Genomic DNA, 18,956 nt, shown 5'->3' with positions numbered 1-18,956 from the left:
TTTTACACGCACGCAAAGCCATAATGCTGCAGTAAATGCAGAGAGGCGTTCAGATTAATAACAAACAGTGGAGAGACTGACTGTGACGCAAACACAGGCAAAAAGACATGCCTGAACATACTACATATGTATATCCATACACACACCAGCAGTGTGTAACAGCTGTGGGACTCCTCCTCCCCCACTGACCCAGATCACTGAGGATGGAGATGAACTCTTAGTCCCCCCCCTCCTCCTCCAACATGTATGAACTCTTGATTTTTCTATCAGGAAAGAAAGAGTTTCACGGCAATTTCCCTCTGAATGCAGCACTTTTTTTTACAAAAAAGTGATGCTTCCGCCCTAAAAACCTCCAATTTAAATGTGCTGTTGAGATGGATACACGTGAATGCAATTCAGTTAAATTTTATTTATATAGCGCCCAATCATAACAGTGGTTATCTCAGGGCACTTTTCCTATAGAGCAGGTCTAGACCGTACTCTTTATATTCATATTTACAGAGACCCAGCAATCCCCCATGAGCAAGCACTTGGCGACAGCGGCAAGGAATGACTCCCTTTTAACAGGAAGAAACCTTGAACAGAACCAGGCTCATGGTGGGCGGCCGTCTGCCTCGACCGGCTGGGTTGAGAGAGAGAGAGAGAGGGAGAGAGAGATGTGGGGGTTGGAGTGGGGGGCAACGTAGCACAGTATATGTACCACATAGAGATGTATAATAATAATAATGAGACTAATAATAAAACTAATAACTATAATAATAGGGTGAATAATAATACTATTGAAACAAAATATAATAATAGTAATGAGACTCATAATAATTGAAGCAGGGGGTGTTGAGCAGGATCATGGGGGCAGAAGGTGGTTTGTAGTCACAGATCCAGACTTTGCAGCACTAGGGGCAGAAATACCCGCGGAAAGAGAGAGACGAGAAAGCACGAAACTACGGGAGAGAGAAGAAGTCAAGTTAGTCACGAGCATCGATGCGATAAGAATGCGTACAGAAGGAGAGGAAGAGGAGGAGAGAGGAGCTCGGTGCATCAGGGGAAGTCGCCCCGGCAGTCTAGGCCTATAGCAGCTTAACTGGGGGGGGTTCAAGACAAGCCTGAGCCAGTCCTAACTATAAGCTTTATGAAAAAGGAAGGTTTTAAGCCTCCTCTTAAACGTGGAGAGGGTGTCTGCCTCCCGGGACCCAAACTGGAAGATGGTTCCATAGCAGAGGAGCCTGATAACTGAAGGCTCTGCCTCCCATTCTACTCTTGGAGGCTCCAGTAAGCCTGCGTTCTGGGAAGCGCAGTGTTCTAGTGGGGTAATAGGGTACTATCAGCTCTTTCAGATGTGATGGTGCCTGACCATTAAGGTCTTTGGAGCTGAGGAGGATTTTAAATTCTATTCTGGATTTTACAGGGAGCCAATGCAGAGAAGGTAACGAAGGAGAAATATGATCTCTTCTCCTTCCTGTCAGTACTCGCGCTGCAGCGTTCTGGATCAGCTGGAGAGTATTTAAAGATTTGTTGGGACAGCCTGGTAATAAGAGGTTGCAATAATCCAGCCTAGAAATAACAAAAGCATGGATTAGTTTTTCCTCATCTTTTTGAGACAGGATGTGCCTGACTTTTGCAATGCTGAGGTGAAAAAGGGCAGTCCTTGAAGTCTGGTTTATGTGGGACTTAAAGGACATATCGTGATTAAAAAGGGAAGTCCAAGATTCCTAACAGTGGTGTTGGGGGCCAAGTACAAACACTTCAGTTTTGTTTGAGTTTAACAGCAGAAAGTTGCTGGTCATCAGGGCATTTGAAGCACGGCTCCGCACCATTTAAAGCTTTTTATTGATTTCCTCATTAAACCTACACCCATCACGCAAGGAGGGAATGTTGGTACGAACAATCAGACGAGTTATAGAAGAGAAGGATTTCTAAACCTCCAGGCATATTAGACCCACTGGAATTATATGAAAGGGGCTATAACTCAGAGGTCAATGATAAACAATTGCATACAGGATACTGACACCTGCTCCTACTAAATGCCTGCTGACAGTTTGCATGTTCTCTGCTCTTCTGAGTTTCCTTTAGGTGCCCTTGAGTCTTCTCACGCTGCAAACACATACGAGTCAGTTGGACTGGACGCGTCAGAGTGCCTGCAAGCGCGACTGTGAGCGCGTGCATGGACGGACAGCCTGCGCACCGAGGTTCCCTACCTCCTGTCTGATACATGATATAATTGGACTAAGTGGATAGCGGCGATAAATGAGTGGATTTCAAAATCTATAAACAGCAAAATACAAACACTTTCCATGTCTGAAATGAGCCGGGTCTGGTTGCTGCTTACCTAAAATATTCAATCTTCAAACTTCACAGTCCAGTAAATAAATAATTTACTACAGCAGTGATGCACGACCTCTGCAAGAATATAAACTGTAGTTTAAATCAATACAGTATATCATAAAGATGTCTGTTTAGTTAGTTCTGCTTTTTTGTCATTTAATCTCATTTATCCAGTGCAGTCATGCCTTTGCTTTTCCAGTGCTCCAGCCTTTTCTTTTGTTTCTTACGCTTTCTCTAAATAAATTCATTTCAAGGCATAATCATTTCATTACGACCCTTGTTTTTCAGCTGCTCTCCCACTTTTATATCTCTTTGGAATTTACGGTGCAATCCATATTTTAGAATTTATCACTTTGCAAAAACATGGACTAAAAGAAACATTGAACCACAGGGATCCCCAAGCAGCACTGTAGCGTAAAGAAAACTCTGAGCATGCAATGTCACTCACCTGTGCCTTCGTGGAGCTTAATTATGGTTCCAACTTGTCTTTTAACTGACTGAGTGTAGGAGACTGAAAAAAAATGACATGAAAAGTGGATTCTTAAAAACACAGTTTGAACGCAGGACAGCTCTTATCTATGGACAAAGATTAAAAGCAATTCAAAAAATTGTGAAGGCGTAATTACTCAATAAAAGTTTCTGCTGATTTATATCAGCTCTTGGACTTTTTGTTCAGTCTGAAGCTTAGTTAATTCAGGCGACTTCGCGACATCCTCCATCTGAGAATACAGCGACACAGTGGCAACTGAAGTGGCTTGGACTCCCTGTACATAACTGGACCCCGCCTCTCTGGGCATGAAAACACACACACACACACACACACACACACCCGAAGTCATTGATTAGTCTAAACCAGGGCTAATAGTCAGCCCTTACTTTTAGCTCCATCAGCTAAACCAGTGGTCTGGAACCTCGAAGTCTTAGAGGAAAGTGGATGCATGTGCGTGTGTGTGCATGTATGACACAATAGTGTTTGCTGGGGAGAGGAAACGGGAAGGCAGGAAGGGAGAGAGGGTGAGGCAGCCAAATTCCCTTACAAAAATGGGGACCCTCATCACTTCACACTGTTTGTTTTTGTTCCCAGCTGTTATAACGGAGCCATTAGGAGCCTTGACAACACGAATTGGTACTAATGGACTAATATAACAATTTATCACACACAGGCAGCAAAACACACATATGTACACACAGAGTGAATATCATAAATTCCCCAAATTACTGAAAATATACTAACAACAGACAGGGAGGGCAGAGCATTTGTGAAGTTCCACTAGATTTTTGGATTTACAGCTGGTCAGTTTTCGTAAGCGGTCCGTTTATCTAGCGAGACATGCTGTATTTGTGCATGGGGAGACGGTAATTAACAGGTCATTATCGCCATTGTCCAGAGAGTCTGTGGTCACCATGGGAGACCAGATGATGACTTCAACTGAGGGGCGATTTTCTATGAATCAGTCAGTTATTTGTGCTCTGTTGTCAGTTCAATTCCTTAGACCCAAATAGTGCCATCGTTTCACTGAGAAAGGAAAGATTCAATATCACTGATGCTGTTAAAATGAATGAAGTGGGGAAAAAAAAGATAATCATCAATGAGAAAATGTTTCATTTATTTGTTCTTTTGGAGCAACAAAAAAAAAATATATATATTTTTCTTGATGTTACGTATGTTGAAGGGAGTCTGTAGTTTTCATAAGAATGATACTGTAAAACAAGAAAAAAAAAAACAGGATACACACTTCCTTGAATCAGTTTTGTAATAATTTAAGAGAGGCTCACACTCTCATGTACTGACACAATAAGCACACTGGAAGGGGTTCAGTGCCTTGCTCATGGACACACAGTCAGGGCTACAGGAGCTAAACCTGGTTAAAAAAAAAAAAAAAAAATTTTAAGTTCATTCTTGACCTTGAAAATGGCAGCTGAGAAAACAGTCTCAACACAAGATCCTTTAAGTACATACTCTGGAGCTTTTGATCATATCACATAATCTTCATCAGCAGATGGAGTTTGACAATACCTCACTTAAACTCTTCATTTCGATTTTTTTTTTTTTTTTTTTTTGAGCACTCGAAGGACTTCTCATCCACTGATGTTTAAAGAAAACAGCAGTTGAGAACACAATCTCACCACACCACCATTTAGTAGCTACTTCATCTGCGGGTGAGGACCGTGCGACTTGAATTGAAAGCCCCACAACAGCTACCAAATGGACCTTGCTGTGAGATTTCTTTCTCAAATGGGTCAAAAATATTTTCTAAGCAACAAGTCCACTGGGTCAACCATCCTCTTCCGTTTAGTCCCGTTACAAACAGGAAGTCCCTTGTTCTGTCAAGTTAACGCCGTTGTGTCAGCAACTCTGCTATATTGGCTTGTACTGTGTGCTCAGTTAAGCACGACAAACACAGGGAGTGATTTATTATTGGAAAAACATATGTTGTATAAAGACTATTGGAGTTAATTGGGCAAGGTCTATCAGTAAGTGCTGGGTGTGTAAAAAACGGCTGATGAATCACGGTGGACATTATGCTACACTATTGATTGTGGCAAAAGAAGGCATGACATGACATTAAAGCAATAATGAGTGTACCTTTAATGTGATTAGGGTTACTTTGGCCTGCATCTGTTTTGAATAAAAATCATCATCATCAACATCGTAGAACCACTCAGCCATGCAGACCCATATGAAGATAATAAGCAACAGAGGCAGTTTGAGAACATTTAATATCCAATTAAAATAAATTCCAGTTTCTGTAAGAGCAAAAACATTTCTGACAAAAAGAAATAAGGTTTGTGAAAAAAGGTTTCCAACAACATTCTAATGTCTCATATAATTTTAAATGACATGTTTAAAAAAAAAAAAAAAAATCATGGATGACAGCTTTTGAATATAAAGAACAAAATAGCATCTGACAAATAACTTGATATGTTGTAGGATGAAAATTTGCTTAGATTTTATCTCTACATTTGTAACGTAACATGCTGGTTATTTGTACTATGAGAACAATACATTTTGCTTCTTGCGTAGAAAAATAGGAAAAAAATATCTTGGTTTTTTTTTTTGTTTTTTTTAAATTTGTTGTTTTCTGCTCTTCGTTTTTGCTGCTGTTTTTGTGTACTCTCTGGTAGCAACGTTATTGGCTGGCTATCACGTGAGTTTAGCACGGGAGCTAAAGACACATTGCAAACCCCGATCCTGACAAAACAAAACATATTTTTTGACTGACCTCTTTGTTGTACAAAGTGGGGAACTGAGTGACTGAATTAAAAAAATTGACGTTTTTTTTTTTTTAATTATTTATTATTGGATATACCTATATACCTATATACCTTCTGTGTTGCTCTTTGTAGCTTTAAATCCTTATTTAACCGAGCAATCATTAATTTAACTGTATTTACTGCCAATACTAAAGCGTCTGTAAGCCATTTTATTTTGCAGGAAGAGTGTTTAGGAACTGTAGCATGAATTCAAAATTACTACATTTTAAGATACAACCGCTTTGGGAGAAAAAAGATAAGGGATATTCTAGTTTGTTAAAATTTGTCAACTGTTTCGCGTTTCTGTGATAGTGAAACCCTTTTAGATAAACTGAAACAAAAGTCCTGGCTAGATTATAGATATTAGATTGTGTAACCTTTAAACAGGCCCAAGCACATAACTGACAATCTGCTACTACTGTGTAAAAACACAGGTACACCTCCAAACTAGCTCTCTGTGAGGTAGTGAGGGTCAACAATCTCCTGTAGTTTCCTTGTTTCTTCAAATTAAATGGACACCATGTCATTTTGAACTCCTTCATAATGATAATAATGTTCAGAAACAGAGGAATAAAACTAACAAAGCAATAGTCAAGTTACAAAGTTCCGTGAAAGACAACGATTTTCTCTCCTATACACACATGCTTCGTGTTTTCACATGAAGCATGACAGTTATCACTGCATTTTAAAAAAAGGTGGATACAGCTTTCTGCAGGCTAATTAATGTGCTTGTGAACAACACTGGTTTCACCCAGTTAACTAAAATAACAATTCAGATATCACAGCTGGTCTCTGCTGAAAAAAAAAATTAAATTGACAAGGTGTCATTTTAATAACTTTAAAAGCATTTGGATAGTAAAACATACTTAAAATTCCTTTAGAAAGAAAACTAGTCAGAACTTAATTTAAAAGAATTGTAAATTCAAATCCAAGAAAAACTGATGGTGTTTAAACATACGTACAAATGTACAGAAAAAAAAAACACGTTTAACATACTTTAAATATCATTTTATAAGTGAAGTCAGTTTCGAGTCAGTTTGAGCATACTCCTCAGCACAAGTTTTTAGACTAGGAAGACTTGTTGGTTAAAACCCAGAGGGCTGGCTGGTGTTGATGCTGTACAGACTGCAGATTATGACAAGATAAAACAAAACAAAATAAAATAAAATAAAAGATACATTCTGCTACACTCGGTGAAGATGCCTTGGGAAAATTGTGAAGTTGAGAGTGAACTACAGTATTGGCTACATTTTCCACTGAACTACAGCTGAGGTCAAGACTGTATGGTTATGTCACATTTGTACCAAAAATTACTGGTCCTCAGATTGAGATCATTTCTTTTTTTAGAGGAGTCATATAATGAATGGGTTTCATTTTTCTGATATGGAAACAAGCACAATTATAATTTTTGATAACTGCTTTTTGATGTAATTAGAGAGACTTGGTTTGGAGTGAAGAGAGTCAGTTTGACTGGCTATACAGTGCGGAGGAGATACAGCGAGTGTGTGCGCGACTGGTGTGCGGTCTCGGATAGGAAGTAGAAAATCCGTATTAGGTGTGAGAATGAGCCTCACTGCTCTGGACAGGGTGTATGTATAGACAGCGGGTGTGAGGAGTCATTAGTACTTCCTGCTGGAGTCGTTAGCAAAGTGGCTGATGTAGGCTTCATAGATGGTGTCCAGGAATGAGCGGTCAGTCTGAAACACACAAGCAAAGGTCCTCAAGCTGTATGCTTGTGTGTATTAGCATACAATGCATCGGTGACACGATACTTTCAGTAATATTCATTTTACCTGGATCAGATGCAGCAGTGTGGCTTGGAGCTGGCTTCTGGACAGAACTCTGACCTCCTCCTGCAGTGGGGGTCTGGGCAGGGTTGAGGGGGCAGGGCAGTTCTCCTGGGCAACTACTGACAACCCGCCGCTAGGCTTTGCCTGAGTGAAAACACTGGGGGAGAGGAGCAGGGTGGGGGCCACAGTGGCTGGTATTCGCTGGGGAGAGATGACCTGGACAGACATGGACGGTTATTAGTTCGATTTCATAGTTTTCCTTGGTGGTTAGAAATGAGTGGCAACATCCTCTTTTTGTCAAGTGTCATGCACACAGTTGGTGATTTGATTTCACTTTTCCACCAGAGAAAAGACCCGTCATTTGCTATGCTCGTATGTCCAAAGTCAAAAACAACTACTAACTGAACTAACAGTACTTACCTGAAACTGCAGTGCAGCCTTTTGACCAGCAGTGGCTGCAATCGGATTTAGCCCTTGGCCTTCAACTGAGCCTGCACTTTGACTTTGAGTCGCTCCTAGGAACCGAGGGGCCAGTCCTGGACAGAGTCGAGGGGGATCACTGGAAGCCAGGCTCTGTTCCTGCTGGACCAGCTGGAGCTTTTGGAGGAGCTCGTGAGGAGACACCACACCTGGCATCTGGAAAGACACGCCTGACAAAAGAAAATCAGGGACCCAATGAATGCAATTATTTTAAACAGCTTACACAGACAGAACAGGCATGAGACAAATGGAGAAAATTGTGTCACGCGCAAATGGAAAAACATTATTCACTCAAATGTAGTTTTAACAACTTAGAGGTATTCAATCACACCGTTTTTACAGACACTGAATATATTTATTGATCAGACACCCAAAAATACAGGCAAACAATATGGTACAGATTCCTAGAGCATGTTGAAAATTAAACAATAATTTCAAATAATTGAAAATAAACGCAGAAGTTGAATTTGTGCAGATTTTCTCAAATTTAACTGCCATTCCCCTGCACTCTGACTGCAACTTTTGCAAAAGTAGACTGGAATCTGTGTATGACTTCACTACCATTTGTCTGACACAAAACAGACACTACAAAGTGAGCATTCATTATCTTAAGAAAACTGATATAATACCTTGTGAAGGTTGAATGACTTGGTCATTGGTCACCTGAGATGGCAACAAACCTGGCAAAGCAGGACAAATATTGTTGAAAATGACCTAGGAGTTGTTTTGACTCAGCCATTATTTATTATTTTATACATCATATAATTTATTATTAGTATTTACTTATTTATCTGATTCTTCTCTCCTACATTTGCCGGTGGAAAGGTGTTTGTGGTACTTATTCAGTAGATGGTCATACTGCTTATTCTTAGCATACTCATAGCAGAAAAGATGTCCCACCTGCTCCCTGCAGAGTTGAAGCTGACTGGCTGTTGTGCTGGGCTTCTGGTTGAGGCTTAGAAAGGCTGAAAAACAGCTGCTGGCTTTGTTGCGCTTGAAGGTGGGAACACGACAGAGAATCCACCATTATGGGCTGGGAAGAGAGGTGGGGGTTCTGCTGCAGAGGAGGGTGGTTGGAGCAACAAGGGGGAGCAGCGGAAGAGAAGGAGGTGGAGGGGGGAGGAGGTGGCTGCGTTTGGAAAAGTCTTTTGATGGGGTCGGGTTGAAGCTGTTGCTGTTGATGGTGATGATGGTGGTGCTGCTGATGATGATGGTAAGGATGGTGGTGGTGGTGGTGATGCTCCAGTGGCGCCCCGTTGTCGCACAGCCTGTTCTCAGGGGACTCAGACACGGTCTGAAGCACCCCTCCGACCCCTCTCTGTCCCTGCATGAGCTTCTGGATGGCTGGGCAGTGCTGCGGCTGTTTCTGCTGCTGATGATGAGCGGTGGTGGGACTCGGCAGCAAGCCCGCGACAACATTTCCACCATCTTCCCCGACCACAGCCCTGATCCCTCCATCTGAACACCCAGCCAGGGCAGCATGACCTCCCTTGGAGATCACACCCCTGCCAGAGTTCACTGTATCGTCGTAGATCAGTGCGCGGGCTACAGGTGGGCGAGCGACTTTCCCTGCTGCTGCAGGCCCCGTCGCGGGCAAAGCCACAGGAGAGACGGGGTCAGGCTTGGAGGAGTGGTGATGTTGATGTTGAGAGCCAAACAGAGTGGCCAGAGAGAGAGACTTGGGTTCAGCACCTTCACTGTCCTGTAGGAGACAAACAGAGTAGGATAAGAGAAATGACAAGCGAGCAGTAGGCATGAGAAGAAAGAGCATAAGCTTCAGTTATTTCTAAAGCATATTTAACAAAATGGTCTAACTAGAAATTATTTAGAAAAGGGCTCTCTTCTTTTACATCACAAATTTTATCTTGAATGGGCTCAATAAAAAAGAAGACATCAAGGGACAATGTACTAATGTGGAATTGAACGTCGATAGGAACTGGATGTTTCACCTGAGTGTTCGGTTTCACAGGTATTGGTTTGATCAGGTTGGGGTTTCCATACAGAACACTGCTGCCACCAATCTCCTTTGGCTCTGAAGTAGACTTCTCCTGAAACAAATATGAAATGTAAACACAGAAATGGAGAAACAGGGTTAACGGGGGCACAAATAAAGTTCAGGCCATATTTTTCCAGAAATATTCTATTTGTTACATTTCCCACTAAAACCCTGCAGTCCTTGGTGTGTCCCTATGAAATAAATTTATAAAAACTCCCAGAAAACTTTACAACTACAGCTTTTTTTAAATCAAGGCTTTAGACTTTTCTGTTTGCCTTTCATTTAAACAAATTTGGGACTATTTATTCATACCTTGCACTGCACTGTAGCATCGCTATTATTTTTATTCTATTGCTAAGTCTGTCTCATTCAATTTTTTTTTTTTTTTTTTAAATCCTATTGATATATGTCCTTTTTTAGTGCCTTGAGTTTGTTTCATATCTCGTCTTAGTGGCTTTTAAGTCTTATGTACATAAACTCTAATTGCCGTGTTGGTGAAAGGTGCTATACAAATAAACTTGCCTCGCCTACCTTGTCATACTCTGTGCGTGCTTTGGTCAGCATCTGGATGATGTCTACCGCCTTCCCTTGACTTCCACTTCCACCACCACTACCCCCACCACCACCATCACCACCTTGTCCTCTTCCTCTTCCTCTTCCTCCTCCTCCTCCTCCTCCACCTCCTCCTCCTCCTCCTCCTCCTGCTGGGGACAACCAACCACCCTGAGACTGAGCCAGGACCTGCTCCTGCTGGGTCAAACTGTACAAAGGAGTCCATAAACATACATGTTCAAGGTTTTTCATAAATGTGTGATGACTGTAGTGACATGCAGTAAATTGAAGTACATTTCAGAAGAAGACTACCACTTTAGCTTTACGCCTACAATGTGTTATAAAAAGTAAGATAAATTTACTCCGTCACCCTTGGAGCCAAGTTCATTTAAACATACTTCTGTCATTTGTTAGGTTGAAACCTTTAAATGTTGGCTCTAACCCCCAGATGCAGAGCCATTATTATATAGTAGTCTGTCATGTGCAGACTGCGATATAAAACACTTTGGCTGTTGTAAAATAACTTACTAGACATTATTATTAGTCTTATTTGTTTAAGAGTGTGTGTACGTGTTAAATATACAATAATAGCTTACTGTTACATAAGGACTTACATATTCATCCTCTGAGCAATGCGTTGACAATCCTCCTTATCATAGAACCAAATCCCATGGATAACCACTGGTGAGAAAGGAAGAGAGGGACAGATTGGGGTTGGGAGGCAGAGAGAAAGAGAGAGAGAGAGCTGAACTTCTGAACATCTTACATAAACAAAAATTCAACGAAATGTCTTGGTCATTCATGATCCAGTCAATGCCAAAAAACAGGTTAGCTGGTGAAATAATGTCACTGCCTGTTCAGTTCGGAGATCTACCAGCCTCTAAGGTCAGCAGACAACAAAATGAGCCCACCGACCTGCTATACCCTTAAAATCAAATGAATGCACAGACATGCTGTAGTATAATTCAGCTGTGATGACTTCAGTGCAGGCTTGACAGACATGTTAAAGGTTTATTATTAGCCCTGCTGGGTCTAAACCCGGAGTTTTAAATTAGTCATTTCTCAGCCAGGCCAATGGGAACAGAAGCCAGCAGTTCCATTATACAGTGAAACATTGGCCCCGGGAGTCTCCTGAACTACATAAACATGGTCATCAAGGGAGGAAAAAGGCAACACTAACACACACAAGTGAGTAAGTAGGCTGCATTACGTTACGCTGTGACTCATTTTACTATTAAATCATACTGAAGCAGCTACTGTTGCATATTTATCCAAATCCAGTCATTGAGGAGAGAGCAACAACATTTAATGCCAGGAAATAAAGACAGTGGAGGTTTAAAAAAAAATGTCCAGATCCTCCAATCCTTGAACTTTGTTTCTTTATCCACTTAGTCAAATCTATAGGTATTGTGTAAAATTTTAATACTAGTGCCCATGTGGTACCTGAAGCAACAGACCAATACTCCCTATTACATTACGCTATTATAACCTAAATATAAAAATGTTTTTTTTTCTACAAAATCTCCTTGCTTATTCAACAAAAGAAGCCACATTTCTCAAATGTTAAATTCCATCTTAACACGAACAACCACACAAGAACTTTGCCTACAGAAAATACAGTCTAAAACTGGCAAAGATATGATTTATATAAAAAAAATACAACTGTGTGATCAAAAAAGAAGTACAAATCTGAGCAAGTATTTGAATGCCAAATTCCAGTACTTAACAGACCGACACTTGGTTCTACGGAAAAATTTCAGCCAGCCTAACACAAGACGGCAAGACATCATGTAACACCTCAACACACACTTACTTCCTAAAATGGACTCGAGAAAAGATAAGGCCAATTGCAAAAAGGAAAAGAGGCAAAGTGTTAAAGACAAGTAGTAAAAGGAAAGAGAAACACGTATGAATGAGCTGGAGAGGCAGGATTTAAAGTCAGATGGAAAAGAGATTGAGAGAGAGAGACCAGAAAGCAACAACTGAGGTCCATGCTATGTGGCGGACAGCGTTACCACCATAGTCCTATCAAAGACGCACACACATTCCCGCACAAACAGACAAATGCAAAACAAACACACTCGGCTACAAACGAGGTTGGACAAGCCACTGAGGTCAGTATGGATGACGAGAACAGGCAAAGAGGGAGAGGCAAAGACACATACATACACACACTCACACACAGGGTTCAGTTGAGCCTGGGAAAATCAGTCCAGTACCAAATAAGTAACAGCACTGGGAGACTTTCTGGTGGAGCCAGAGCCACTTAGTGCTCACTGGGGATGAGACTGTTTGACAGACAGAGACAAAGACACCCAGTCAAAGTCAGAGAGCTGGAAAATTGAGAAATGAGCGAGCTGGATATCAAATAGGAAGAAGTGAGGTGTGTTAGAGAGGAGATTATCAACAAGTCGCTCAAAAGAAAAACATCTAGTTCTCGGTGCTCTTTAGCTGTCAGGAAACTTAGACTGAACTTTGTCAATGAATGAAAAATGTTGAACTGAAGTAAACTGATGGAACCGCTGGAAAGGAACCTGTAACGTTTTAGATACCAGACAGTCTCTTTGACCATTATGCTACTATGTCTTATCCCCTCAAAACAAAGAGGATAATGTAAAAAGGGCTTAGAAGCTGTATTTAGAGATTATCACACAAGTTTTCAACCTGTCCGGATCTACCAAAAGTCTCTCCCTCAACAAGACGGAAACCCCCAGAGAGAGAGAGAGCAAGAGAAAGCGAGAGAGAGACAGAGAGAGAGAAAGTGGGAGGAGGACTAAAACCAGTAGCACCCACAAAGAAGTGGCCGTGGCCACAAGGTTAAGCTCTCTGAGTGAATGTTAGAGAGAGAGAAAAAGTGAAAAGGGGTTCCAGTCAACAACAGTGGAGACGGAGAGTGAGAGGAGAAGAAAGGCAGAGGGACATCTGCATCCTTTGGGTGAAGATCCTAACCAAGTGAACTGGACTGGGAAGTCCACTTTAACATCACATTGGCAGATAACTTCAGCGGGAGGACGACCAAGGTATGAGAACACTACTAGGAAGGGTCTCAGAAAACTGAGAAATATCAATTCTGAGTATGACGGCGTCCATTTACACCGTGAACAAGGATTATTGGAAACTTTGGCAATAATCACTCTACTGAAGTCTGTAAGTGATCCAGGACTTAAGCTGTGTGGTCCTTTCAAACCCTCTGTAAGTACAACAAACCAGCCAAACAGTGAACACTGGTGCACGTGTTTTTTGCTGCTGACCTACAGAAATGCTCTGACGTTACTCCACAGGGACTTGGATGTAGAAGAAGACATTTTTAATTTTAGTAAGACTTCTTTGGAGATTTTTTTTTTAAGTTTGGGAAACAGCACTCTAACCTCCCACTCTGTTGGGACTTGGCTTAGGAAGGAAGACTTTTTTTTTAAATTATCCATTATTCATATATTTTTGTTCGACTTACACAGAAACATTGCAGTTTCCAAGAGTTTTCCAAGGTTTAAATGTGCTTTGACAATACAGTAACCGTGTTTGGCTGTAACCCAAACTGCACTACTGGGACTACTCAAAGAATACTTTTTATGTTTTTTTTTATTAGCTTTAGTATAGTTAGCAATCCAGTCATATGTTCTGTTGTCTGACATGGATTAGGATTGCTGCGGTGTGCGATCATTTTTGTAGGGAGAGCTCACGGCATCAGCCATGGTGAACAGTGCTGATTTTCTTTTAGTCTGTATTTAGTTTGGCGGAGGTTTGTCAGGGAGGGGTAGGTGCTCTTACAGTTACACACATCCATGCTTGGAACAATTGTTGTGTGAGAAGAAACATCACTTCCTTTGTTTGCAGGAATGGAATTCATGACATAGGAAGAGGAGTAAATATTGAGATTTAAAGTTACTGGAAAGCTCATCTAAGAAGACATTATTACTATTGTTACACCTTGTGCCTTCCCCGTGAGCCTTAACTACATTCGAATTGCACAGAGTGAAATCTTTTGCTACTGAAGTCCAGTTCTAAGGAAGCCTTGCCATAACTGCTGTGACAGCTGTATGTGCACTATCGGACCCGACTAAAGGAACTTTTCCACATTGCTACCTATGAAAGTAGTGCACCATCAGTACATCCTTTGCCACCGAAGAAGAAAAAATCTAATCCAAGTCCATATCACAGCACCTTTAAGGAACCTTTTGCCAGACAAGGAATTACTGGAGCTGCAATTAAAGGCATAATCTATACACCTTTAAGTTCTAGAGAGGATCAACGAGACAATTACTACTGGACTGTGAGACTACTGAGAGACCAGTGGAGCCATGCTGAGAGGCCTGTTTCAGAGGAAACCAAAACATGAGAGACTGGAGGAGGAACCCGAAGTCAGATTTAAGGGATTGCTGGTGTCAGAGAGAGACCTAGGATACACATATGTCCAACCTGGAGGTAAGACTGTCCATACACCTGATATACAGAACGCCACTGGCATGTTAATTGGCTAGTGTTAGCCACATCCAATATATGTGGCTAGGACTGCAATATATACACCAATTATGATCAGTTCCCCGTCAGTGTTAAATGTAAGGGATGATAATACACTGAATAAGGGCTGATGATTATTTTCATTATCCATTAATCTGCTGTTTACTTTCTTGATTAACCGATTAATCTATATCTGTCTCTAAAATGTAAGAAGATTGTGGAAAAATGCTCATTACAGTTTGACTTAAACGGTGTGTTTATTTAAACAGAAAAATATTCAATCAAGAAGCTGGAACTAGGTAATGTTTGGCATTTGCTTAAAATGACTTAAAAACGTAATCAATTATCAAAATAGTTGCTGATTGCTTTTCTGTGGATCAATTAACTGATTATTCGACTTATTGTTTCAGCTCTATGATAAATCAGCTCCATTCTAAACCAACAGGGCTTTGCTTCATCAGACACAGATAATGGGGCAACCAAAACACTGCTAGAGATTGTAGATGGTTATAAGAAGGAATGTAAAAAGCCTCCTATCAGTTCCTGTGCACTGGGATATTTGCCAGAGGAATAACGACATCCTCAGGCTTAATTTCTCTCCTCTAAATCTTGCGTTCTGTGGTATATCTCCACAGTTTATTTTAAGCCTGGGGTGCCGCTTTGTGCCAACTGCCATTCCAGGAAGTTACGGCAGCACTGAGAGCTACTTGTTTGTCTAATGATAAGATTCCACGACCCTTCCACACAGAGGTCACAACACAGTGGGACTGGCAGCATTACCAACAGCCTGGGGCCTAAATAGTATTATGCATAAGATGTTACCCCGTGAAAAAACATCTATTCTGAGCTGAGATGCATTCCTGTGCATACAGTTTTTTGGAAAAGATCCCTGCACCACACTCATACCATCATCCGGTCAAAACGCTTAGTGACTTAGCTTAGTTAGCCTACTCCTGCTGTACTTGGGAAGCTTGACTTTTTGATGTTTCCTAGAGTACGTGAGGTGCTCGTTCTCTGTTTATGTGCATATGTGTTTTGATAGTTAAATCTGGCTCAACCTTGTCACATAGCTGCATGCTAAAAAAATGTACCTAGGGGGTTCCAATAATACTAGGAAATCATAGCAGCCATGGGGATAAGACTTAGTTTTGATTTCAACCATACTGCATCTCTCCTTTTTTGGGTGTTTTATTATCCACCTTCAATCAGAGTAATCTCTTGGAACCACTGACCATTACGTTTGCTATGCACTCGCCCACTCTTTAACTCACATAACCCCAGCACTTATTTATTTTTTTATCAGAGGAAACAGGTCATCAACTGAGCTTTGATTACTGGCTTTAAGCATTATTAAATTTCTTTCCTTCCCAGGAGACGTGAATTAACTGTTCAACTGCAATTTATTTCCCATTACTGATGCGCTGACCACATCTAGAGGCCGGTGCTATCACCGATCGTCTTTGATGTGTCCCGAATGCAATTCAAATTATTTAAATTTGGTGTAAAAGGTGTAAAGAGGTCACTGAGGATAGTTTATGTCATATACACTATTTCACTGAGCCTTCAGGATGTTTAATAAAGGCTGTGTTGTATAAGCCTCAGTAAGACTGATGAAGTACTAAAGTAAAGGAATCAAAGTAGGCGAAAGGAATCCATCAGTATCTAAACACAGCATTCCACCTGCCTCTTACGGAGACTGATGGAGTGTGTGAGACCAAAGAGGGACGGAGGTGTGTGTGTGTCAGCGATTCCTGAGTCAGAGTGTGTGTGTATGTGTTTAGATTATCAGTGACTGTTGTGGTGTATCTAATCGCTGCTGGCTGGTTTTGTAGTGCTGTTAGGCTCCTGTCCCACAGGCACACTCTGCAACGTGTTTGTGTGTATGCGTGTGTGTATAAGCCTGCTGTAAGTCTGAGAGGGAGCCAGGCTGATATAATTCACCAGAATACCTCTGCTCCTTATATGGAACTACTGGTTCCCACTCAAATAAACTGCATGCTGCACACTTTGGTCACTACAAACTGTCCAACTTTTACAGACCCTGTGGCTATAGAAACACGATAATTTTATGTGTGCTACTGTACTGTATATATATTGTACTCAACAGTATATGCGCTGACACTTGGAGAAGAAAATGTATCACACAGAAAAGTGAAGGCATTGATAATTAACAGGCAGATATAAGAAGTGTGTCTGTGTGTTCATCTGTTTATCTTTTTCCTTACATCGCGCATTGCGGTACAGCAGGAAGGGGTCCTGGAGCTGGAAGTCCAGGTCTTTGGTGATTGGCTCTGTCAAGTTCTCCATGCTGAGTCTGTTCATTATGGTGAAGCCATGTCTGGGAGATGCCAGCCTGAAATACACAGAGGACACAGCGTAGACATACGCATGTGAATAATTCATCCAAAAATTAGTAATTGACAAACTGAAAACAAAAATTATTTCAGCTATCATAATGGCCATTATATAGTTAAGCTAAAAGCAGGATACTGACTATGCAATTACCAATACAGAGCTTCATGTCATGCCTTTTACATATTTTCTGAAATAAAATTAAATTTAAAATAATGTCAAAATTATCATAGTCAAATGATAAGAACTTAATTACACCCAAATGATGTTAGTGAGTAACTGAAAAAGAGTGAAATTGTTTTGAAAACTGAAATAACCTCATGACAATAGTCAGCATGGTGGCAAAATAAGTACTAAGGTTGTCACTCAATACTCATGACAGGGAGAATTCTGTATGTCAAAGAGCTTTACTGGACTTTTCACCACAAACCTGCTACCATTTTAAGTACAGTTTGGCATGGAAAATCTTTAGACTGCAAGATCTCAAGCTCTTGCAACAATTTCCTTACCTTGTGTAGATAAAAAGGGTGCCTTCCACTTCAGTCTTCTCCTGAAAAACAAACCAAAAACCAACTAGAACAATACTGGTATTTATTTGTTTCAGTGAACTTTACGGTAAAAACATGGCAGACTGCCTGAATGTCAAACTGGCCAAACAGGCTAGCCAAATAAGGGGTTTATATGTAGCCAAATAAACCCCTTATTTGGGGCTTAAGGGATTTATATGTAGCCAAATAAACCCCTTATTTGGCTAGCCTGTTTGGCTAGTTTAACAGTTTGTTTGGCCAGTTTAACAAAAATGTATTATTATTATTATTATTATTATTATTATTATTATTTATTTGTTTCAGTGCACTTTACGGTAAAAACATGGCAGACTACCTGAATGTTAAACTGGCCAAACAGGCTAGTCAAATAAGGGGTTTCATATAACAAACTCTCCAAAAAATGTTTTTGTAGCTAAGGGGCAGTAGTCATATATGCGTTATTGTTTTGTAGTATTATATTACAAGATATAAAAATGAAAGAGACATTAAACGTTTCCACTTTCTGAGAAATAACCCGTTGGACCCTGAACAACCACAGGTTTTCTTACTGCTATAACTTTAGATGGGGCAAATCTGTGTCAGTGACAAAGCGCGCCTACCAGAGAGGATAACGAAGCTAAGCTAAGTTAGCACGACATCCTTGACTAAAGTTCTAGCTTACCCACTCATTTGCCCTGTTGTTGTAAGTATACAGAGCGACCTGACTGGCCACGTCCACGATGTTGTTGATGTATGGGTCTTGTCGCTGCAGAGCAGCCAGACTTATGTCCAGTCCTTTAGCGGCAAGGCAGTTACTGCTACCTGCAGAAGTCGCTGTCATTGTTCCCTATGGAGAAGTTAGCTCGCTACCTAGCTTGAGCGGCTAACGAGTCACAGGAAGATGAGATAAAAACCAAATCAGCGACAGGGTAAAAAGACAATTGAAACAGCAATTATACAGTAAACCGTTTTGCTATTCAACAATTGTAAATTTAAAAAGTTCAAGAGTTATTGACCTCTAACTGCTATGATTGAGTGTATTAACGGCCATGTTTAACCAAAGATTGTAAACAATCAGACGTAAGTAGTTGCGCAGAAGGTTTGAAGATTTCAGTCTTATTAATCTATTTGAAAAACATCGATGGAAAAGTCCTGCTGTCATGTGCATGGATTTTCGATATTATTTTATTCAAACGAATTATTATAATATCAGGAGAACTATAC

The 18,956-nt window shown here is 40.8% G+C and overlaps 3 protein-coding genes across 9 annotated transcripts in view; 1 reads left to right on the top strand and 2 right to left on the bottom strand.

The window, feature by feature from the left end:
* Window positions 1–2,830, bottom strand: part of cacna2d4a (calcium channel, voltage-dependent, alpha 2/delta subunit 4a) — a 93,868-nt gene extending 91,038 nt beyond the window's left edge. The window contains exon 1 of the mRNA XM_040152620.1: window positions 2,771–2,830. The gene's annotated coding sequence lies outside the window, so the exon portion shown is untranslated. The remainder of the gene's footprint in view (window positions 1–2,770) is intronic.
* A 2,768-nt stretch (window positions 2,831–5,598) lies between these two features.
* On the bottom strand, window positions 5,599–18,823 carry dcp1b (decapping mRNA 1B). Of its 3 annotated transcripts, XM_040147483.1 has the most exons (12): window positions 18,749–18,823; window positions 18,415–18,615; window positions 17,715–17,755; window positions 17,079–17,206; window positions 11,010–11,076; window positions 10,375–10,603; window positions 9,797–9,895; window positions 8,748–9,549; window positions 8,477–8,527; window positions 7,788–8,017; window positions 7,371–7,583; window positions 5,599–7,274 (listed from the first exon to the last, which is right to left on the bottom strand). In XM_040147483.1, the coding sequence occupies exons 2-12, from the start codon at window positions 18,571–18,573 to the stop codon at window positions 7,197–7,199; spliced, it is 2,097 nt and encodes a 698-aa protein (XP_040003417.1). In that variant the 5' UTR covers window positions 18,574–18,615; window positions 18,749–18,823; the 3' UTR covers window positions 5,599–7,196. The 3 variants fall into 3 exon arrangements, with proteins under 3 accessions (XP_040003417.1, XP_040003436.1, XP_040003427.1); XM_040147502.1 differs by lacking the exon at window positions 8,477–8,527; XM_040147493.1 differs by having other exon boundaries at window positions 18,415–18,815.
* cacna1c (calcium channel, voltage-dependent, L type, alpha 1C subunit) overlaps window positions 14,474–18,956 on the top strand; it is a 197,515-nt gene continuing 193,032 nt past the window's right edge. For all 5 annotated transcript variants that reach the window (XM_040147465.1, XM_040147458.1, XM_040147441.1 and 2 more), the window contains exon 1: window positions 14,474–14,817. In XM_040147465.1, coding sequence (XP_040003399.1) covers window positions 14,694–14,817 — 124 coding nt within the window. In that variant the 5' untranslated portion in view covers window positions 14,474–14,693. The remainder of the gene's footprint in view (window positions 14,818–18,956) is intronic.

This window comes from Xiphias gladius, chromosome 2, assembly GCF_016859285.1.
Source record: "Xiphias gladius isolate SHS-SW01 ecotype Sanya breed wild chromosome 2, ASM1685928v1, whole genome shotgun sequence".
NCBI lineage: Eukaryota > Metazoa > Chordata > Actinopteri > Istiophoriformes > Xiphiidae > Xiphias > Xiphias gladius.
The sequence above is the reverse complement of the archived record's forward strand: the minus strand, read 5'-3'. Positions and strand labels throughout refer to the sequence as shown.